At 26.8% G+C, this 24,768-nt stretch overlaps 1 protein-coding gene across 11 annotated transcripts in view; it reads left to right on the top strand.

Moving 5' to 3' along the window:
* LOC107441504 (cell adhesion molecule Dscam1) overlaps positions 1 to 24,768 on the top strand; it is a 434,487-nt gene that overhangs the window by 394,881 nt on the left and 14,838 nt on the right. For 6 of the 11 annotated variants that reach the window (XR_015429992.1, XR_015429995.1, XM_087154074.1 and 3 more), the window contains one exon: positions 22,070 to 22,165. The exons of the other annotated variants lie outside the window; for them this stretch is intronic. Coding sequence is in view for 4 of the 6 variants with exons in the window: in XM_087154074.1 (XP_087010200.1) it covers positions 22,070 to 22,165 (96 nt within the window). In the remaining 2 variants the exon portion in view is untranslated. The remainder of the gene's footprint in view (positions 1 to 22,069; positions 22,166 to 24,768) is intronic. 11 annotated transcript variants of the gene reach the window in all.

Genomic DNA, 24,768 nt, shown 5'->3' with positions numbered 1-24,768 from the left:
CAAACAGATAATTTTGTCTTTAATAGAAGAATATGTAATTTCTGAGTTCAAATCTGCTGCCTATTAAAATATATTAATGATATTAAGTAATTCTGGGGAGTTTGAAGTGAAAATATGTTTGAGCTATTTTGAAATGTATTGTTAAAAACGGTGACATTGTTGCTAGATTTAGAAAGATCAGAAAGCACTCTTGTTTGTGAATATAACCGTGTGAGCTGATAAAGAGGTTATATCTTATTTTCTTTATTCTGTTTTCTTGAATTTTAATGTTTTTTATAAGATACATAAAAAAATTCAATGTTTTTTTATAATTATTTTATTTTTATAATTATTTTATTTTTATAATTATTTTATTTTTATAATTTTTCATTTTCTCTTTTAATTAATCTTATTATTTTCCATGTTTTCTCAACACTAAAACTTATTTTTTGAGTTCTATATACTTGCAGCTTATGCGTACTTAATAAAATTTACTATCTCTTCGTTTTTCTCTCATGTTTTATCCTTTTTGTCTTCATTGAGCTATGTTTTAGTGATTCTCGGCCTTCTGAGCCCAAGTCTGCGGGTTCGATCCCCGGCCCAGACACCGGATTTTCGGGATGCAGAAAATCCTCAGCGGCCATGTCGTATGATTATACGGCATGTAAAAGATCCCTGGAGTGCCTTATTGGCTCTTGGCATTTCCGGCAAAATTAAATTCCTAGTGCACTTTAGCATCCAAATAGAGTCTCGGTGCTGCCATCTAGTGTGGCAGAAACTAGACGTCCAAATTAACATGACCAACGGTATCTCACCCATTGTGGTGGTCCTGAAAGAGTGGATACCACCTCTGGAGAACGCACTAGGTCTGCTCATCGGCAAGACCGATAATGCAGCTCATTGGAAATAAAAAAAATGTTTTAGTGATTATATTTAATGCAGCTTTAGGGCTTAATATTATCTACTGTTTACTTACTTTCGTTTTCATTTTGTTTCCATTTTTAATTTTGTTTTCTAATTTCGTGTGCTGAGGGCATCATTCTTAGAGCCAATTTTTATGGATTTCTGCAGTAATAATAATAATTTAGAGCATGTTAAAATCTGTGTAAAACGAGCAAATAATGATTCTTTTTAAATAATTTTTAATTTTCTAAAATCAATGAAATTACATAATTAAATATCAACCTTATTAATTATAAACTTTAAATTATTCGGTATAATATTATTACTTTGCACACATCCACTTTCGGATCAATCCTAGGTATTTTACATATTAAACGCTCTGCTGTATTGCAGTAGGAACGCGCCATAAGACATCACTTTCATCATTAAATGTTACTGGGAAATAGCATAGAAATTATACGCATTTTCTTTTAATCAAGCTATATATAAATTGCTTGTTGAGTAAATTAATAGAGAGTACAGTTGAAAGTACAGTTACGACTACATATAATATTGTTTCAATTTTAAGAGATGGCTGTTTGATTTTAAACAAATAGCAAAAAACAAAGGCTGAAATATTCCGAATGAAAATTATTAAAACATTATAAATTTTCCTTCAACTATTCAGTATTTTTCATTTTGTATTTCATTCAACTTGAAAATAATAATTATGAAGTGAAGGAAATGGACACAAGAAGTTAATTTTTTAAAAGTTTACTTTGAAGGAAGTTAAATATTTTGAAACAAAATTAGACCCCATATGATCACAAGGTGATAACTGTATGGATTCGCTTTTTAAAGTATTTAATTTATTTCATTCTTTGAAAGGAATAAATCATCGGCTCAAAGCATTATTGTCATGTATTTATAAGTTGATTTATCAATCCTCAACCTTTTTTTTATTTAATTACTACCTTGCGAAACATCATTTAACTTTGCGTGATATTCTGCGTTATACAAAATTATATTTCGTATATTATGCTTTCACAGTTATTTTATTTATAATAAAGTTAAAAATCTTAGCGCATATAAAAAAACAAGAATTTAAAACATAGGTATACATTTGTAATAATATTCATTTTGGATGTAAGAAGGAATGCAAAAGTAATTGTTTTCTTTAGGCAATTTTGGGAAATCTTAAATTTAATAAGATATATGAAATAAAAAAAGCATAAAATCTTAGGATTCGTCTACCTATATCTAAGTATGTTAAAGCATTCAGTGATTCGTTTTCTCAATAAAAATGGTAATTAGGAATAAATATTCTGATAATAATACAAATACAATACAAATCGTTACAACACAAATCAATACAATACAAATTGATGAAATACGAATTGATACATTACAAATTGGTGCCATAAAAATTGATACAGTGCAAATTCATGAAATTGCAATTTTTTTTTATTAATTTGCACATGAGGTAATTATACGCTGTAGTTTCTTCTGCGTAGTTTAAGAAATATATTAGAACGAAATTGAAAAGAGAAATATAGATATTAAAAATGTCATTTTAGTGGTTTTTATTAAACTTGATGTTTAATAAAAACCACTAAAATGACATTTTTAATATCTATATGGAGTAAATTATAGAAAAGCATAACATAAGGAAAAACGTGAGAAATTACTAAAAATAAATAAACCTAACCTGAATTGTATTGGAACCTCAAGGGAAATTCTTGGCATTTTGCTTTACAATTGTAAAACACAATGCTCTTCCTATGAAAGTTAACTTTAAATATTGTTTGAGCTTTCAATAAATTTTTCTAGACTGTGGTTTAGAAAGAGGAACTGCACTGAAATAAAAAAATTGCTCTCTAGAACTAACTGCTCTAGAAATTGCTCTCTTTAAAACTAACTTTCTTTTTGAGTATAAATTGTTTCAAATTTATGCTTTTTACAGTTTCTACCGTATTATTACTCTAAGTATGAATCATTTAGTCCTGGTAGTAAAATTATATCTGACTTATGTTAGCTTTTTTTATTCATTCTTTTCATTGAACATTCCAAAACACACATTATATTCTTTGTCTAATGGCATAAAGTTTTGTTTGAGCATTGAAGAGTTTGTAAGAAATACCATGTTTTAAAAATTTATTCGACTATTTTAACTATCAAGTTTAATAAAGTTAAATGCATTATTTAAATATACAATTGAATTGGAAAATAAGTTAAATTTATCTAAATTAATATTTATTAGGGTATTTACGAATTGAATTCACAGCTTCATAAGTTTAAAGCAAAAAATATTTAAAACCTTCTAAATGAATGTCAGAAAATATCGGAATTCTCTATTTGATGACAGAAAAAAATATTACTATTCTGGAGATAAAAAAAATTAGAATTATCTGAAGAACTTAGATCAAATTTTCTGAGCAACTCATGGTGGTCTTTGATTTCATAAAATATATTTCGAAAAAAAATTAAGTGTTTTATAGAATTCTGATTCTTAGAAACTTTTATGTAATAACTTTATAAACCATTTCTGGAAAGAAGAGAATGCCATTTTTGAAAAGCCGATGTCATTCCGAAAGAAATAGATAAAAAAATTCCGGATCAAATTACAGTAAAAAGTACCGACACTCCAGATGGGAGGTATTTTTTACCAGGAAATGAAATACAGAACATATTACGGAACGAAAAATCTGGTATAGCATAGTTTTTACAGTAATAATTACCGTAAAATCCTTTTATCAATCTAATTAAATAACTATTACTGTTCAAATTAAGATATATTTCGTCAATGGTAAAAAGGGATTTTAGGATAAAATGGATTTTACAGATGATGCATCCAAAGTACCGGTTTTTTATGGTAGGCATCAGTGCATAGATAAGATTCACCTTCAGAACTGGGGAATTTTTTTAAATTTTACAAATTGAAAAGATATTAGTTCGAAATTCTATATTATTAATGATAATGTGATAAATAGGATTGCATTTGATATGATTGGAAGGAATTAAAAGCATTGAAATTGGCTGCAGCAGTGGAAGATTTGTGAAAAGATAAAGATTTCAGCGAAATATGAATTTAAATGTGTAATTAATAATTTAATGAATAAAAATAGTGACACTATTTGAAACAACTACATTTGTTTAATAAATAGATAATATCATTTTAAATTGCAAGCAGAGTTATTTATAAACTGTTAAATGTAATATAGATTTAGATTTTTTCGATTTTCAATGCCATGTAGTTTTCAGGGTCTCCTTTTTATAGATCACTTAAAATATTCAGTTAAAATAAAAGGGGAATAGTGGCCATAAGTGTCGCCACTAAGAGAAAAAAAATCATTACACATTTAGACATTATGCACAAAGAAACACAAGTACTGGTGCAATAACCGCACTGTTCGGTGATGACATATCTGGCAAAATATTCTGGTTAATAAACCGAAATATACGGTACTTAAACCTGTCATTTGTTAATTTTTTAGTATATTTATTAATTAATAGTAAATAAATGAAGGGCAATGATTTTACAAAAAAAATTGGTCTGTAAAAACTATAGTTCTTATTACCATATTTAGTAAAAATTGCAATACTGAAAAGTAAATTTTACCGAATAATATATTTTTATGCTACGCTCTTTACTATTATGATACAATTGCTAAATTTACCAAATTTTATCTCTTAATATGAAGCCATCTCTGTTTTAGAAAACTACCTTTGAAAAAATACCATACTTTCACATAGAGTCAGAAACACGGTAAATTTTACTGCATTATGGCAGTTTTGTACCACATTTAGTAAAAAATACAAAGTATTTTAACTGAGTAAATAATTTTTTTGCTCTTCAGTATCACGATGAAACTACTGAATTTAACCCAATTTACCAAATTTTATAACTTAATAATAAACTATATTTTATTGTTAATCTAACCAAAATTATTACCAAAGCGCTTCGGTAAAAATTACAGTTATAAAACTCTTTCGATTGGATTTAATTTCAAATAAAATTTCTTTGATTTGAAATAAAATCTCGTTGGAAAAAAGTACTTGAAATTTTACATTAACGTGTGAAGTTAAGCAGACATGTTTTTTTGCGCGTTAAAACTTTACTCGAATTGCACAAAGAATAAATAAATAAATAAAGATAATTAAATGTAAGTGATAATGTTAATGTTTCTTTTCTAATAATGTTTTATAATGTTTTTAGTCATTATATTTTCGACTACCTTTTTGCTAGTTTCACTAACGAGTCATTTATTTATAACTTCAAACTTACAATAATTCCGTCATTAAAATTTTCTTTGTCCAGTTAAAGGTTCAAGTGATTTGTATAATAAATCATACGTTTTAAAGTGGCGATAACGATTAAAAAGTAAATTTGTGTTAAAAACGAGTAAATTTGTGTTAAAAACGAGTAAAAGTAAGTGATGTTTAAAACTAAAGTGATGTTAAATAACAACAGTATATCTTTTTAGAGAATTTATAACGGTTCTAATTACAAAATGCAGTTTGAAAAACACTGTACATATTTTTAATGATTATAAGTGAAAAGGGGTCTAACAAAGAAAATGACTTGGATCATTTTCTAAATTTTAAAGCATTGCTTCTAAATCGCAATTAAATTTTTTGTCGTTAGACGTTTTTCCTTAAACATTTAATGAATTATTTGTATTTTAAAAAATATTCAGTGAAAAAAAATATGTTTTAACAAATAATTATTTCAATACGAATGAATCGGAAAATTATTTCGCTAAATTTTGTATCATATTTATATTCTTTATCGCTACAAATGTTTCCTTATGGACTAAATGATTATTAAATTGATCACAATGATTAAAGTAATTAATCATTAATTTTTATCAAATGGGAATTTAATAAAAAATTATTTTTTAACGGTAATTTTTTATACAATTTCGAAATTCTTCTCAAAAAAACTAATTAAACATTATTTAAAAATGAAAAGTTTCTTAGAATATTTTATTTTAAACTCAGTATGAATTGTATTGTATCTAAATTTTATTTCAAGACTTTGAATCTTGTGAATCATGATATTTAAATAAAATATTATATATATTAAACATTATGAATTCGATAGCGAACTTAATTTCAAATTAAATATGACGTAAATTGAATACGCATGATAACATAAAAATATCTAAAGTCAGTTAATTAAGATAGAGTAGGCTTGTCGAAATTAATTTTATTTTTCTTAAATAAACATAGCATGAAATTCTTTCCAAAATTAACTGACTTTACCGATTGCGAACATTATGAAAAAATAAAAATTCAGTTCCGTATTTCTAAGGAATAATGAACAGTCCTTTCTTGCATAGTTTATAAGCGCTGCCCGGATATTTTTGTTAATTACCTGTTTAGAAAATATAAGAATAACCATGATGATCAAACTATTATTAACAATGACCAAGAATGATCACAGACAAAATAAACATAAATAATTAGTGTAAACAATTTTCCAGGAAACGAGTTTATTTCAAGAAATTTACAGACTGCGATATTCACTAACACCTATTCAAAAATAGAATAAACATTAGAGTTCTTTGCAAGAGATTATACGAATAACGAGTTTCATTGTCTCTCTCTATTCAGTGTAAAATTCACCAGAAGAGGAGATTATTTTTTTTCCTGATTTCATTTCCTGCCTTGCTCTCTTCACTCTATTGTTTAATTATCGATTTCAGTGTGCAAACAGAGAAAATTAATGATCTTCATTGTTTCATTAGGATGAAAGATGGTAAAGTAAATACAATACTTTCGTCTCCATCCATGTTAGAGAAGAGATTCGCTTTCCCATGATGCATTGGACGTCATTTGTTTCTATATGCGTCATTTCAATCCTTTATAAATTGTGAAGGATTAAGTGAAAAAACGAGTTTTAGATGCTTGAATGTTAAATTTGAAAATTAAAGCTTATATACACAGAAAGTAACTTATTCCCTTTTCACTATTTGCATTGCAGAGGGGATTATCTTACATAAATGAATATTAAAATAGGTGGTTGCCATTTTCTTTTTAAATAAATATACTTCCTAAAATTCTCATTAAATTTATAATTTATTTCTAATATCGTAATTCAAAGTGCACTTCAATAAGGATATATTTACATATTGCATATATGGTTTTGAAATGGGGTAGTGACAAACGGCACAAAAGCTGAATATATATATATATATATGATCGTCATATCATAGATATGATATATATATTATATGATATATATATATGATATGATATATATATATATATATATATATATATATATATATATATATATATATATATATATATATATATATATATATGTATGTACTCCATCACAAATAATTTGTATAGCAGTATGAGGCACCATAGCACGATTTATGTTTAAAATTTCTAATAGTTTTCTTAAGAATAGTCTCAGAATAGTTTTCATAAAGATTTGCATAGAAATTTAAAAAAATATATATATTTCCATAAACTATTTTTTAAAAAAGTATTTTGAAATAATTTTTGCTGTTTTGTAAACCAGAAGAGAATTGAAAGATTTGTTTCGTGTGGGTTTTTTTTCTCTATTGTCTATTTTGTAATATTGTAAGATTCAATTGAGAATCGGAATATTCAAGCAAACTCATTTTAAATATACTGTTTTTTAAATATACTTTCTTTTGAAAAAGAATTCTGTTTTTGTACACACTTATGGTAAAAATATTCCAAACATATTTCAAATATTTCTAACGAAATTAAAAAACTGCAAATTTTCACTGTTACAAAACACTCAAATCAAAATTCTTCGTTACATTTGGCTATATTAGTTACCAGAATTGGCAAGGGCCTTTCTTTGTAGCTCTGTTTTTGAATCTTGAGGGTAGCAAATGGGTCTTCATTTTTTTTACTTGTAAGAATTAGATAAATTTACGAATAATTTTTCGTTTAATGGTGATATATATTTTATACATATATTGTAATATGATTTATTATTGCGTAATATATAATTTCCTATGTATTTTACATAGCTTAAATTGAAATTAAATTTTTCTTGAAGTTAATTCTAGTCAATATTAATTCTAATAATATTGGAAACACGTATTTAAATGCTTACATTTATAATATGAGATCTTTCTAGTGATTCAAAAAGGAATTATTACTAGAAATGAAATATAACGATTTATAACTAGTAAGCAAGTCTTTTTAATAAAAATCAGATTCATATTTCCAAACATTGTGATTTCAGTCGCAATTTTGAAAAAAATATTTTAAAGAAAACTGACTAAAGATGAAAAATAAAATAATTTAAGGAAAGATGTTTCCAAGAGAAGATAATACTTTGTAAACTCTTACTTTAAATTTCTTATCGATTTAATTTAATAATGAAAGAAATATTTCAAACAGACTGTAAGGAATTCAATATTTTCATATATAACTATGCTTGTGGCAAACAATCAAAACGTTTTATGTTTCAGTTCGAGTATTTACTTAGACATTACAATAAAAATATGATATCTAATAATATTGACGAAGCCTTCGAATTTCTAGTTTAAGAAATCCATTCAAACGATTATATTTGAATATTTTTTCATTATTCACTTAATGTTTAAACAATTAGTTGATATAGTTCTAGAATGTATCAATCTTAGATCTTTTATGCCCTTAAGCACTCCTGCTTCGGAAGAAATTTATTAAGCTGTTAAAAGTTTTTTTTCCTGTCGAAAGTTTCACATTAATGCTATAATTATTAAGTTTGAGAATATATTTCAAAAATAAGTTTTTTAAATATGAAATGCTTTATTGCTTGCAGTTAAAAATATTTTCATTGTAATAATAAATTAAATCTGATTAATCATCTTAACTTCTCAACAAGTTCCATCGTTAACTCAAAATTTTATCATATTGTAAATATCCCTTTAATTTTACATATTAAACATTCTCTTTTTGTAACTGCGCGAAAAGTATTATAATATTTTCAATAATAAAGATATCTTTATTTTTATATGAATCATAAATATTTCCCTATCCACATAAATTATGTAACCTTAAGTATTTCGTTATTATTATAAATAATTCCTTTTCTTCATAAGTATTTCATCAATGTTTTTTATATTATTCTAATATTTTTTTATCATTAAATACTTACTATCTACTAATCAATAATTTCGTTAAGAAATGTAATAAATTTAGTTTAATCAAAAGAATATTTTACTAAAAAATGCAGTTCATATGTATATATATATATATATATATATATATATATATATATATATATATATATATATATATATATAATTTTAATGAGTGATAATTTTACCTGAGTGAAATAAATTAACAATACTTTTAATAAAAATTTAATGAATCTCTTGCACAATTCCTCACACGTAAATTCCAAATAATGTTTTCTTTTAGTTTTCAACTTTTATGCCTTAAATTTAATAAGTTGCTTCGATTTCGACACTAAAAACGTATTGCCATTACAAACCAGTTACTTTAGGCAGACATTAATAAAAAATCACCCCTCAATTTTTCTGCGAGTTCCGTGCTTAACTCAAATAAAAATCTTCACCATGTCATCATCATCTTCATTAGGGCTCAAATCCGGAGATTCCCCTTCCAGTACATACCTGCGAATACCCTAGGGTCTCATCTCTGTCTCTTTCTTGCTTTGGTTAAGAGATTCTAGTTAATGACTTAGTTAACACTGAGAAAACCACTTGGGAGATTCCATTACGGCTAATGATGCAAGTGCCTTGGAAATAAAGTCTGCCTGAACACCTATCAAGTCACAAAACAAATTTTTTTTTTTATTTAAGATCAAGCTCAGAACTAAAATGTTAACATTGTAAGAGCTTTAGGTAAATGTATTATAACCTAAATGAAAATAATTATCATTTTAAAGTCATTGCTTACATCAATTTTTCATAGCAATAAAATAAAAGCTGAATTTTAAGGATTTCCTTGAAGCTATGATTATAAATTCGTAATGTCGAATTAATAATGTTAACGTTATGTTATAATGATAAAGAATTGTTAAATTTACAAATGAGTTTGCTCATCAATAAATTTTCCGTCCTAAATTAAAATAATAATTTTTCAGTTTCTTTAATTGTAGCAATTTGTGAGTTGCATAAAATAAAAACTTAATTTAGCAATGTTTTCTAAGTTATCATCTTAAATTTGTAACATTAAATATTTATTTTATGGTATAAAGTAAACATAATGATAGTTGGGAAGAAACCTTTGTCATTCAATTAGAAATATGTTGTGTAATAACTAAAATTAAGTGACGTTTTAGAGTAACTTGCTGTAGTTTATAATTGCAAAAAATATTATACCTTAATTTTTGTAACGACTTCGGAATTTGATAAATTCTATAATTTTTTAAACACCTTATCATGGACAAATTCTTTGTAATCACGTTATACATAAAATACAGACTGTAGTTTAATTCAAATTTCGTGTTCTGGAGGAAACAGTGCGCACGTGTAGTAATTTCATGCGTTGCTATGGCGACCGCTGCTGTTTAATAATTTGAAAACGATATTTTTTATTTTTTAGAATTCTTTTTTTCTTTAAGTTTATAATGTATTGAGATTTGGAAATTTCATTCTTAAAATGTGGGGTCGGAAAGATGCTACGGAAATACTTCTCGAGTTGTGAATAAAGAAAATTTTTTCCCTTGACTGACACTTTCTTATGCTTTGTTTATTTACAAATCAGAAATTTAGTCTAAAGTTCATGCAATAAAAAAATAATCTAACGAGTTATAAAATAATCTAATCTGATAAATAATCTAATCTTATCTAAAAATAATCTAATCATCTGACGAGGGTCACTTATTAACGCTGATTAATAAATGAAAAATTAAGTTAATTGTGGTAAGTCAGTGAACGAACCGCATTGCTAGTACAATAACCACACTACATCGGCCGTGATAGCCTGGTCGGTAGGGCACTGGGCCCATGTCCGAGAGTTCGTGGGCTCGAACCCCCTCGGCCGAAGACTCCCCGTGTAGTTGGTGACTGATCCACGTTAAATTCTGTTGAGTCGCAAAGTCCTCTATGTTCCCAAAACAAATCAAAACCTCTGGGGGTACCGGATTGGAGATCGATCGTTCTCTGATTCAGGTCAAAATTACGACCTAGGGATGAATGAATGGATGTATGAATGGGTCCGCCTTATAACCAGGTATGACGTATGATGTGGCAGAAGTCGAATTCTTAGCCATAGATGGCGCCACTGAAAAACAAGAATCGCACTCTCTGCCTTAAATTTGCTCGGTTTCACCAAGCAGGCTTGTCCGTGTGGCAAGTGGCATTAGAACCAACCAACCATAACCACTCTACAAATCTCATAATCATATATTGATCTTAGAATTTTAGAATTAACACTTTTTCAGGTAGATGTTTTGCATTTAAAAATGTACTGAACGAGAAATCATAGAGAAGAATTGTTCTAAAAAGGACACCATAAATTTTCCAATTCTGTCAAATTGGCTAAGAATTTAATATGTTGTAATGCAAAACTTCTCATTGACATGCAAAAATGGATAGCTTGTGAGTTACGGAGTGTCAAACGTAAGAGGTAAGGGCAACAGTCACTTGGATGAAAGGTGCTTGAAGCGCACTGCACACAGCATTGTGTATTGGGTACTAGCGCACACATTGCGAGTGTAATATGGTTTTTGCACGATATAGAGATAACATCAAGTATTTATCTACGAAGTTAAAAGAATGTACCTGTGATGCAGCGAATCAACCTGCCTAACAAAACTTAAATAACATTCAAGTAATTGATGACTTTATATTTATGCGTAACTATATATATTTGAATATATCCAAGTGCCCTTTTGTTTAAACAATCATCTCTTATGAGGGCTATACCACGTGCAAATTCCAATTCGACAACCTCCACGTGGCGCACATTCTTTTACGCTGATGTCGTGACGGTATTAGAGAGTTGAAAGTTATTATTTTTAAGTGAGGCTTCGTACCTTCGAAAGTATAAATTTTTGGACTTCATGTCTCTGAGAACTTTTAATCGGAATGTTTTTAACTACAATACATTAAATTGTTTGGCAATTTGACAGAGAATTAATTTCCGAATGACTTACACGGGGTCTTTTATGATTTTCTCGTTAAAGAAATAAATCATTGTAATTCAAATCAAAAATATACTCATTTAGGTAGTTATTAAGGTAATATTTCCATAACATACTGCAGCTTGTCCATAAGGCGTATATATTGATCTCCAAGCTTATATATTGATTTTCCATGAAATTAAATAAGCTATAGGTTGAGCCGTTATTGCTACGCAACTACGATTTACTGTTTTTTTGTTTCTTAATTATGCTCTTTCTTATTGCAGATTTTAATTTTTTTAGAGCATAGTTTTTGCTTCAGTGAAATTTCCACTTTTTGTTCTAAAATATTTCAGTTTTCCAGCAGTTCTTTTTTATGATTATTGCAGATTTTGCACCTTCTTTAGCAGAATTTACATTTTTACACTTTACGATCTGGTTTATCTGGTAAAGCATTGATCAACAAATTATTATTATTAAGTTTGAAAATGTAGCGGTGTTTGAGAAATTGCCCTTTTCAAAATTTGAAGTCCTAATAGCTATTTGATGTCTTTTTTAATTTTATTTTGAAAAATAAATTTAAATAAATAAAATATAATGTCTTACAAATATCTTACAAACAAATAATACTGGTTTGATATAATTATTTTAATATTATCTTCTTTCCGAAGCAATAAATAGTTAATTGTGCATGGAGAAAAAAATCTAGTAAACTTATTGTACTGTACGGTAACGACATTTCTGTCAAAAATAAGCTCATAATTCTGATGAATAAAAACCAAAAATATACTGTATTTACACTAGTTATCTGGTAACTGTCCGTTCGTATGGTAATGGCTTACCGAAAATTCTAGTTTAAATACTGATTTGATGCAATTATTTTAATATTATCTTCTTTCCGAACAAAAATAAACTCATAAACTTTCAAAAATAAACTCATAATTCTGATGAAGAAAAACCAATAAAGATGAAGTTTAAACAATATGTTAGAGGAATAAGATTTGTATTTTTTAATATCTTATATAAGGGATAAATTTTCACCTCCACTATCTTGCCAAATATCATTTTATAAGAAAAGAGTAAGCAACATCTGTGACTTCCACAAAAACTTTTATTGGTAAAAGCAAAGAAATTGCAGGAATCGATTCTTGTGATTGCTGTTTCATAGCACCCAGTACAACCCAAATATAAAATCTAAAGAATTGTAATAAGGAATTGAAAATTTTATGTCTCATTCAAATACAATACTGCCGTTTTAAAAGAGTATTTTTCAGGTTTCGAAAAAGAAAGTAAGTCTATTTCATCTCAACATACCTACAACCTTTCATTTCTATTTGTATACATGACAGAAATATTTAATTACTGAGATATACATTTTAATAAAGAAATTATGGAATTTTTAATATTCTCAAGAAAAAATTTCTGTTAGAAAACTATTAAATTTTAAATTTTCACGATACAACTTTGAGATTTGTAAAAATTTAATGATGCTTTTTAAGACATTTGCTGAAATAAAAATCTGCCCTCCTGCTAATTAAATGAAAAACACATTTGATAATTCGAAGGAAGTAAAAGTAAATATTTCAATTTACGTTGAATAAGCATTGCTTCATTTTAAGAGAATATCTATGTAATTTTGGCCATCCATTTATAAGCAAATGAGTAGTTTATCTCTTAATTGCTCATTTAAGTATTTATGTGCCGAGAAATGGTACCATTTAAATACGATCATTTACGCAATTTACCTTCATTAAAGTATGAATTACCTGAAATAATTACTCTTATTCTATTTATTCATGAATTTCAACATTGTTGACAATCTTATAAAATGCAAAGCATTATTAGTTTCTATTCAGTTTATATTTTTAATGAATTGTTTCATTATAAATATTTTGCTTATTAATTTTATTATTTCTTATATTATATTGTTTTTTTAATGTTTTTTGTTTGTAATATATTATGGAATGAGTGTTAAATTATTTATAACATTGCGTTAAGATATTCTAATTTTAATTTTGTAATATAGTGTAAAATCAAAGTAAGGGAATGAGGTTTCATATTTCGAAATGCGCTTTTTATTATTTAACTTTGTTTTTTATTACCATATATTTGATTGTAACAGTTTAAATATGTTTCGAAAACCGAAGATTGTGCCATAATTTATGCCAGCAGATAGTTCAATTGCGAATAATATGGTAAAAATTATAATTATTGTTCTGGAAAAGAAATTTGTTTTAACAGCTTTGTTTAATCAGAATTTAAGTGTAAGGCTGTAGTTCTTGACATGTTTAAACAAATTTAAAATTCGATTAACTTAGTATATAATTTGAAAACATTGCATAGTTATGTATTAAAAATTAAGATAAATATTAAAAATGGAATGGTACAAATTAACTTCCATAGTTAAATGAAAAGTAAATAATGTAAAGATAATTAACACAAATCCTTAAAATGCAAAGATGTTGAAATTTTATGGAACTAAAATGGGCTTTATAACGAGGCTAATTTTATGGATGCGTTTTTTTTTAACATAGTTCTAACGTTTAATGTATAGGATTAAATCAAAATAAAAGAGAACGAATATGATAGCGTTTGAGATGCAGTAGGAAAGGTAGTGTTATTGTACAAAATTATAAAGGGAAGTAAGAGGCATTGAACAATGCGTATAACTGAATAATCATCTCGCATTAGAGAATTTTATGTGACAGCAAAATTCATCTAAGAAAAATGCGTCCAAAACAGAACAACTCGGAGTAGTGCTAAGAAATTTTGTGACAGAACTTCAGGAAAAAATTTTATCATTTCATTCAGATCGTAACATTTTGATTAACTCGTATCATTTCATTAACGGCAAAAATGGTTTCATTGGTAACCACGACGTTCGCTTACTCTTAGTCCGGTATTAATGCACGTCCTATACTAAAATATTTTCACCGTTTGCTTACAGTCACTTGTACTGGATATCTCTAGACTATATTGGCAATAAACTATAACTATTTGCCAATAAATGTGCGCCTTACAAACACCTTCTACATATAAAAATCATATTGCTGTGCTTTGTTTATAGAATTTTATTATGCCTAAGTATCTTATTAGTATCTAAGTATCTAAAAGTATCTTACTAATGATTTTGCAAATTAAGGATCGTAGATTCAGTTATGCTTCAATGAAACAGGACATAAATAAACTTAAAGAAATATGGAAATTATTTAACTGTTTAAAAAAATAGCAACTTTTTAATTCTTAAAAGCAAATGTGACGCTAAGTTTTGCTGTTTTAAAACTGATAAAAAATAAATGATAAAATTTTTACTGCAACTTTTGCTGTCTAAATTGTCTAATTGAATTGGAAACATCACCTATAAATACATTTGTATTTATCGATGATAATAAATACCAGTGTACTAACACATTAGTTTTATTTTGAGCAAAACTCTAAATTGATCAAAAATATATTTTGTTGCAAATTACTAATATGCTTAAACTTATTTTTATGTTTATACGAAAATGCATTCTAATAAAAGGCACAAAATTTCTTATAAATATCAATATACTAACACTTTTGTTTTATTTTACTCAAAACTCTATATTCATCAATAATATATCTTGTTAAAAATTTGGGTTGGGCATCAGTCTTATCCAATATTATATATGATTGTACAATTAACACTATATAGCCTTATTAAAGCAAAATATTTTCTATAATTTTTCAATTTAGTTTAAAAAACATTTAAATTCATTTTCTTAAGGTAAAAATAATTTCTCTTTCCTGATAAACTTTTAACGTCAAGTTTTGTAGTTCGATAACAAGAATTGAATCTATATATGTTAATTACAATACCTAATTAAGTCTTTTAAATAAAAATGTTTTATTTGATTGGATAAAAGAAAATGCAAAAGCACTGGAATAAGTGGACTCTTATCTATTGTGGAAAGAAATAAAAAATGATTCAATTTATTCTGAAGGCCCCTATCAGAGAAGCATTTTCATTTAAAACTTCCCAAATCTGAAAGAAAGATTGCTCCGAAAAATCGAAGCAGTACAAAAGGAGACGAGAAAAAATCTAGACGTGAAATATCTTATCCGTGAAAGATAAGATGACAACGAAAATTCTTTTCCGTTATCTCCCCATAATTAACACTTCTCTGTTAAAACGATCCCTAAGATAAAAGTAAACCAACTCCATGGACAAAGCTTTTGGAAAACTATTCGATGATTAGGAAGGTGAATTAACACCAAACGCTAAAGGGGAATGTATTAATTTGCGTAGGATAATAACTACGAATTAAGGTGAGCACTTGTTTCAAATTAAAGCTTAAGGCTCATGATACACATCGTCGGTGATTACTAATTGAGTAAGGCCTTGAATCTCTAGGCCGCTTGAAGTATAAGAACGCTTAATGCTGGCTTTGAGTGTGAACGAGTGGGGGTGGAGTTGTCATTCACCCCTAACCCTTTGAACACTTTGCGACAGAAATCGAAATATTTCCTCTTAGTCACAGAGGCAATTATAGCGCCAAATTATACACCAAAGTTAGGCGCTAGGGATAAGCCAGTGAGAAGGTTTCTCTTCGCCCTTTCAGCTTTGGTTGTTAACTGTGACTGTCAACTGGGATTCGTAATTTTAAGTTTCTATCTCTGGCAATGAGTAGGTTCAAAGTTATTATGCAAATTATTCCTTTCTACGACATCGGCTCTTTTATTGTATTGCTCATTTCCTTTGCAAATACTCGTTAATTTTAACTTGTTGTTAATGCTCAAAAACAATGATGGCATGAATATATTAGGGTGAGTTGGGATAATTACTAGTTGATTTGGACAAATTGTTGGTTACAATGTTTTGAATGATTTTGATAAATTCTTGTTTTCAGTTTGATTTGCTTATACTTGTTTAAATATTTGCTTTAATTTCAGAAATAATTTGTATCTGTATGAAACATAAGGGAATTTGGATTTTAAATAAAAATTTATTTTCAGAAGTATTGGGCAAATTTAATTTTTTTCCATAGAAAATTTGTGTAAAAACTAATTCAGATTCTACACATAGTATTGTAATGTACTGGTTCATAATGTTAGAATGTTCTTAATCATATAAATGATCAACATTAAAATACATTTCATTGAAAATTTGTGGATAAAAATATCTCCTATTCTACTCATAATACTCTAATTCACTGTTTAGTAATATTCGAAGGTACTGGTTCACATTAATGAGTAGCATTTAAACACAATCAAAATGTACCTACCAGTACCTTAATAAAGAATAAAATTCTACTTTTATTATAATTAGAGTGTTATGTGGGTCGACAACGCTTTACTGGATATAATAGTGTAAGTCTATCTACCGCTATTAAGCACCAAATTTTAAAGTTAAATTCTAATGTTAGGTGAGTTTCTAGAGCTTGTTAGTTCATTGATCAGGCTCCTCACACGATGATAACTTTCTAGTTCGAAATTTAACTTGCTATCAAATTAGCAAACGGATGTAACAAATTTATTACAGAATGTTATTTACTTTTATTTGAGTTGTTTTCAGGATGAATAGAGATAACCACTAAGAAAAATCAGGTGAAGTCGTTGCAGTTCTATCAAACACAAATTTAAAACCAACATCAATAAACACTCTTATAACGAAATGTTTATTTCATAAATACATATTAATTTCAGATAAAGCTATTTTGAGGACTTGAATTCCTCAAAAGCTCTTCAAAAGAATTAACCTCATTTTTTTTGATCTATTAAAACTTTTGCACTACTTTTTTTACATGTCTCTGTTACTTGTTATTATTTATGCAACTCGTAAAAAAATAATATTATTAAAAAAAGTGCGATAAAGAATATTTTTCGACAAAATATCCTTTGTTCTGAAAAGTTTAAAGAAATAAAATTTATTTTTTTAGTACTACGCACGTAACAAAAATAAAAATAACGAACGATCAATACACTCATTTTAGAGAAGCATTTGAAGAAAAAAAAATTTATAACGAAACTCAATCTACGTACGTAATAATCTCAAAAAAGGAAGTTGAAAAAAATCTTGTCGGTATGGGTTGAAAAAATTTTAATACTTTTTGAATACAAAAAGTATAAGATGTAGAATTTTTTTACGCTTTAGCTTTTTAAAAAAACCCTCATTCTTTTGTTCTTTTTCTTTCTTCTTCCATCTTTTTTAATTTAACTTCTTTGATGATAGAATTGAATTAGTTTGGAGACTTCTTTTAAACACAGAATTAAGGTCGTAAAAATGTGTATTAGTATTGTTAGAATATCATTGTTTATTTACTCGTAAGCTAATTTCCATTAGGCTCATTGAACAGCAATTCATATTTTAACATCACAAGTTTTAATTTATTCAGTCAACTGCGTAAGCAATTTATTTAGAAAACAATACTATCACATGCTTATTTTTATTATCTTTATTTTTATTATCTTTATTTTTATTTATTTTTGAGGCGGAAAATTTATCAATAGTTTAAATCTGAATTTTATGCAATCTAGAGCATAGATAAATTTTTAGTTCAAAAAGATAATCACTATAATTTCGTCGTAATATTTTTTCTTATAAATATGACATGGAGTTTTAAAAATAAGACTAAAATAATATATGTTCAAATACTGATAGCATTTGAACTTATTTCCTTAAGATTTCACTAAGATTTCAATTCTTATCGAAAGTAACAGCATTTGTTTTCGTTAAAATGTTCTGAATTGAAACAATAAATGGTTAAATAGAAATATGTGATCATCCCAATGTAATTTCTGATAATTTTTTCTTGTAATATCTTTGCAGTGAATCAAAGTAGTTAAAAAAATTTAATCTTTTCACTTGTGAATTTGTTTCAGTACATGTTTATAGGGACATTTAATAAAAAATACATATATTTTTTAATGTTATTTTATTTATATATATCTTAATATTGTTTAGTATAAAGTAAAAAACTAGAACAGTTTAGCTGCTTTTAAATTACTACATAATTTAACTTCTAAATTGATCTAATCACCTATTAAATTTTAAGATGTTAAAAAAAATCTTTTACACCTAAGATATGCTATTCGTTTAAATTAAACTTATTTTTCAAAATTTTTTTCTCTAATTGTATTGAAAGTATTACCGATACATTTTTTCAAAAAATTATTTCCTTCTTCAGATTTCCTTTTTCATTCTTATATTAGAATCAATGTGGGATATATTGGCAAATGATTCCTCAGATAATGGATTTTCTTTTTGTTATTCAGTGATTTTTTAAAAAATCATGCAAATTGCTCAAATTTTGTAAGTTAAAGAGATTTTCTGCGTTTTCATTTACATTTTCTACATTTTAATTTTGTATGACATAATAGTGTTTAATATGACGCAAAAAAGGGTTTTATAAAAACTGTTCGTTAATCGCTGCATAATTTTCCTTCTGATTTCTTTCTTAGATTGCTTTTCTGTTTGTTCATAATATTATATCGTTTAATATGAAAAAAGAAGTGTTTTACAAAATCTGCTTTTAAATTTCGGTATATTTCTACTTTCGAATTCATAGTACCACCTGTCTAATTTTAAGACGTTTAAAAATGTCATCGAAATTAAAAGTAAATGAACCGTATTTTTTCACATTTTTAAGTCTAACTGCATTTAGAGTATTTCTAACAGAATAGTTTTTAGAAAACTTAGTTGATTGTGCAGATTTCCTGTTGTTGCTTTACCACATCTAACCAGTTTTTCTCTCTATATTGAGTGTTTTCTGCGAAAAAAATTTGCTCAGAAAAAAATCCAAATTGCTCAGAAGTTTGAGAGTTATTGAAAGTTTCTGCATTTTCAAAATAGTTTGCAAACTAAAAAAGAAGATCTTTTTAAATTTGCAATTAAGCACAAAAGTGTAAACAAAAGTTTGGTAGACACTCAGAAAATCCAGCTTTATTACGAAATAAATTACTCCGCAAACTTTAAAATACACGTAAGTGGGCTTAGAACATAGTTTTTGTTCAACCAAACATGTCATTTACCCACCGAAGAAAATGAAATGCGTCCCGATATTCTGCATATTAAATTCTTCTCTAGCCGTGACCCACCTAAAAGGAATGAAAAACAAAATTAATTTTAGCTGATATTAAATACCGTTGTCAGTTATAGCTGCTCCGAAAATCTTATAAGAATGCGGACGTGTCTTCCGTTTAGAAAAGTGCTAAATTTGTTAAGAGAGTAATAAAACAAAATCCAAGCAAAGTTTTCATTGTTTTGAATTAAAGTGGCAACCTAGAAACTGTTATAACTTACAGAAAGATTCATGAAAAATTTATTTTTCTTATAAAAATATGAAAACTCATAATAACTACAATGGAAGCATACTGCAAAAAATAATATTTTATGCAATATTTCACAATGTTTTTAAGTTTTTTGAAAAGAATATAATTTGGCAATTTTTTTTCCCTTTACAATGCAATGATGGGTTTTTTAATAAGTTTAATTTTTTACATACTTAAATCTCAGATTCAAAGAAATTAATGACAAGAAATATTATAAAATTGTTAATTATTAGATAATAGTTATAATGAAATAAAAACCTCAGAACATTGAAAAATATTTTTTAAAAAAAATATTAAATTCTAACATAATTACATACATATAGGAACAATGTTTAACTAATACGTATTGATTTTTAATAGACTGTATATATAGAATGATTAATTAGAAATAAAATAACATAAACATTGGATTTAATTTCTTTATAGTTTTTTTGATATCAAACAATAAGAAAATGAAAAATAAAATCACATTTTAAATTAAAGAAAAGTAATAAAGTTGCATTAATACCATTTTTTGTAAAAATATTTATGTCAGTTTAACTATTTAAACTTTCATAAATTAGCTGAAAAAAATAATGACCTGGATAATGAAGTGACATAAGAAATTAAGGTTTAGAAATTTTCATGTAGATTTTTACAAATTTTTTGAGAGACTTTATAACCATTAATTTTTTTTTAGATTTTTTTCAAATTAAAGAATACAGTAATGACGTTCTAAACAGAATAATTTCAATAAAATTTTATATACTCAATAGTGAGTTTATTCGTAAGCATTACTATCTTGTTCCTTGAAAGTAATTAATACCTTTTATCTAAACAAAGTCTTCTGAAATAGATGAAAATAAAACATTTGCGAAAGTAATTTTTACCATGCTTTTGTGAATGTCCCAATACAAAATATTTTATACTTTACGGAATAAAGAAATGATGAGTTTTCCAAAAAAAACTCGCAAAAACTGATATTTTCTTTCTTAAAATTTAAAATGTTGTTTAAAACTTTAAATAAACCTTTTAGTAAAATATTTTTTCAATTGAAAATGTAATTTTTTAATAAGTAAAAAATATTTAGAACATAATCTAAAATATAATAACACCAAAATACTTATTCCCTTTAAGAAAAAAAGCTCTAATAAGTACCTTAAATTGGTACCTTCCGGATAATAAAATGACATAAGAAATTAAGTTTTAAATAAATCATTCATTCAATTTCAAAAAGAAAATTATGTTTTAGAAATTTTTATGTAGATTTTCACAAATTTACCTAGAGACTTTATAACCATTAATTTTTTTAAAAATTTATATTTTTTTCAAATTAAAGAATACAGCAATGACGTTTTAAACAGAATAATTTCATTAAAATTTTATATACTCAATAGTGAGTTTATTCGTTAGTATTAATATCTTGCTCTTTGAAAGTAATTAATACCTTTTATTTAAATGAAGTCTTCTGAAATAGATGAAAGTAAAACATTTGCGAAAGTAATTGTTACCATGCTTTTGTGAATGTCCCAATACAAAATATTTTATATTTTACTGTGAATAAAGAAATGATGAATTTTCCAGAAAAACTCACAATAACTGATATTTTCTTTCTTAAAATTTAAATTGCTATTTAGGACTGTAAATCAACTTTTAAGTAAAATGTTTTTTCAATTGAAACTGTAATTTTTCACTAAGTAAAAAATATTTAGAACATAATCTGAAATATAATAACACCAAAATACTTATTCCCTTTAAGAAAAAAAACCCTAATAAGTACCTTAAATTGGTACCTTCCGTTTCTTTACAATGTTTCAGGTTGTACGATTTATTTTTACACGACCTTTTTCTTATTTTAATCAGGGCCTACGAGGCCATCTTGATGGAATCGTCGGGTTGGAGTCTGGTAGTTACTCAGTTGTCACCAAATACGGGGATACCCAGATGGTTGAGTACTAAGTGAGTGATATTTTAAATTTTTTCCATCTTAATGTGACGTAAATGTGGGGGTTGATAAAACTCACTTTGTTTACGAAACCTGTTCCTACATCTTTAATAAATTTTAATGACCTGAATGCAATCAGAAATTTTTTAAACTATTTAAGAGGAACATTTAGCGTGCCATCAAAGGTGACTCTAATTTTTTTGGGGGAGTACAAGCAAGAGAATATCCTTAATGGTATTTCAAAGCCCGTGGATAGTTATTATTAATTTACTTTTTTGTGTGCTTTCTTATAAAATATTTCATTTTTGTATATTGATTTTAAGCATGCAGTTAAAAAATAATGATTAGATGCAATTAACATAATTTAGGTTTTAAGATCAACAAAGCTTGAACAAATGTTAAGAACTTCTAATACCAGTTAAATAGCCTTATAATTAATAGCTTTATAAGAATTTTTTTAAAATTAATAAAAAATTATAGTGTCTCACTATGTTAAAAAATGGTAAGCGTCTCCCCTACAGCTCTTGTTTTGAATAATCATTTGAACGTCACACTTTGTTTTACAGCCTAAAAACTGCAAGAATAACACATTTAGAAATAGAAGGTGTGTAGAAAAATCTACATGGAGTGCAATTGAATGAAAAATTTGCATTCGATAATTAGTTGGAGAACAATTAAACTTACAGGAAAAATGCTGTGTACAGAAGTTCTACAGGAGAAAGGAATGCAACAAAAAAAATTTGACAATTAACTAAAATTGATGCAGTCAATCAATTTTAGTTAGGACTTTAATGAAAGCCTTTCTTAAGATTTTAAATAGTTCGAAATTAATAACTATTTTTAGGACTTCGTTTGTTAATTTTTCTCATTTTTTATGTTTTACTTACTTCCATTTTGATGCGCAAAATCTGTAAGACTTAGAAATTCGAATTAATAAAAGTGTGCAAAAATGTACCAAAAGTTCACTGGAATAAAAAAAAGTTCACTGGAATAAAAAAAAATAACATTTAAGTTGTTTGAAAAATTATCAACTGTTAAATTTGTAGTAAAATATCACGTCTACTGCCCGCTGAAATGCAAATAAAGGGATTTGTTAAAGGGCCATCTTCATGCATAACTCGAATTTTTCCGAAATTTCAATTTGCTCTCGACAATTGTTGCCAAATCATTTTAGTTGAAGAAAATTGCAAACTGGCAGCACATTATAATTTAGTAGTATAATTTTAATTTATTGATACAACAAGTAGGTCTATGTCCTTTTTCTTTTATGAGATCTGAATAAATCTTAAGTATTCTCCATTAGTTATCAACATCATGCATTGCAATTACTGAAGATTAACGGGGTTAACCCAGAAGGGATATGGAGACTATTTCCTGGTATACAATTACTTACTATTCCTTTCACTGACTAGTTTTTAAGGCAAAGCGACGTTAGCCCATTACTGGAATACTCTATCCTGGTATTCTCTATACTGATATTGTTTTTCACAAATTGTCTTCTAGTAGTATGCACTTGCTTGTTATCCCCAATACTGATTTTTTTTTTCAGTTTCAGCCATTGACAAAAGTTTTTTCTCTAATATTTCTTCAAAGCGGAAAAATGTTTTCGTATCCAAATAATCCGGTTAAACAGCATTTATAGTAGTACTTTACTTTCGTCAAGATGGGTTATTGGAGAAGGTCTGGGGAAACATTTATATAGATAATTCGAACATACTCTATCCCAGTTTTGATAAACATCGCTTTTTTGAGAACGATATAATATTTCTTTTAGTTCATCAATCTTTTTAAAATTTATTTTAACTTGTCATAAGAAATTTATTTAGAAAAAATTCTTTTAGAAGAAAATTCTTAAAAAAAACAGTTTAAATATGAGATATACACAGTTTTTTTATATATATTGCGATGCCACAATTGGCATTACATATTTATTTCCTATCCTTTAAAATATATTTAATTACTTAAGCTTATTTCCATTAATAGAATTATATTTAAAATAAATCGATGACTTTATCTTTAAAACGAACATAAAATATTTATTCTTCTCTTATAGATCAATGTAACGGATACATTTTATTTAATTACTATGCAGACTTATTAATTCACTGTCGCGCCTAATCGAAAACAAAAATCTATGTATGACTTTTTATTCTAAATTTCCAATCGCTAAATGTTTCAGCTGCATGGTTGCAATAATTCCATAAATTTGTTGGCGACTCGTGATCGCCAAGGTGTTCTTTTTAACTCAATACTGATAAGCTGGTTTGCTTTGTTTTGGCAATGTTATATTTTGATAATTTGCCAATTTTGGTTCTCCTACCCATACTTTCTGTGTTCGTTAGGAACAATTGTATTCACTTTTAACTTCAAAATTGTGGGGACTGGGAGTGCCCTTTCGGGCCCTCCCCAGTCTCAATTTCTAACCGTCAGAAATGATATTCTGGCTGTATGATCTCTAAATAAGAGGGTATTCTGATTTCATCCCTTTAAGGGATTTCTTTTTTTTTTTTGGATGAAGAAATGGCCATTCTCTATCACTAATTATGCTTAATAAAGTAAATTTTCATTTAACGACTTATATATTGTTTCCTGGACATTATCACTTTTAGTATTTTCA

The sequence above is a fragment of the Parasteatoda tepidariorum genome, chromosome 10 (assembly GCF_982258835.1).
Source record: "Parasteatoda tepidariorum strain Cologne lab strain chromosome 10, Ptep-v5.0, whole genome shotgun sequence".
NCBI classification, from domain to species: domain Eukaryota; kingdom Metazoa; phylum Arthropoda; class Arachnida; order Araneae; family Theridiidae; genus Parasteatoda; species Parasteatoda tepidariorum.
The sequence above is the reverse complement of the archived record's forward strand: the minus strand, read 5'-3'. Positions and strand labels throughout refer to the sequence as shown.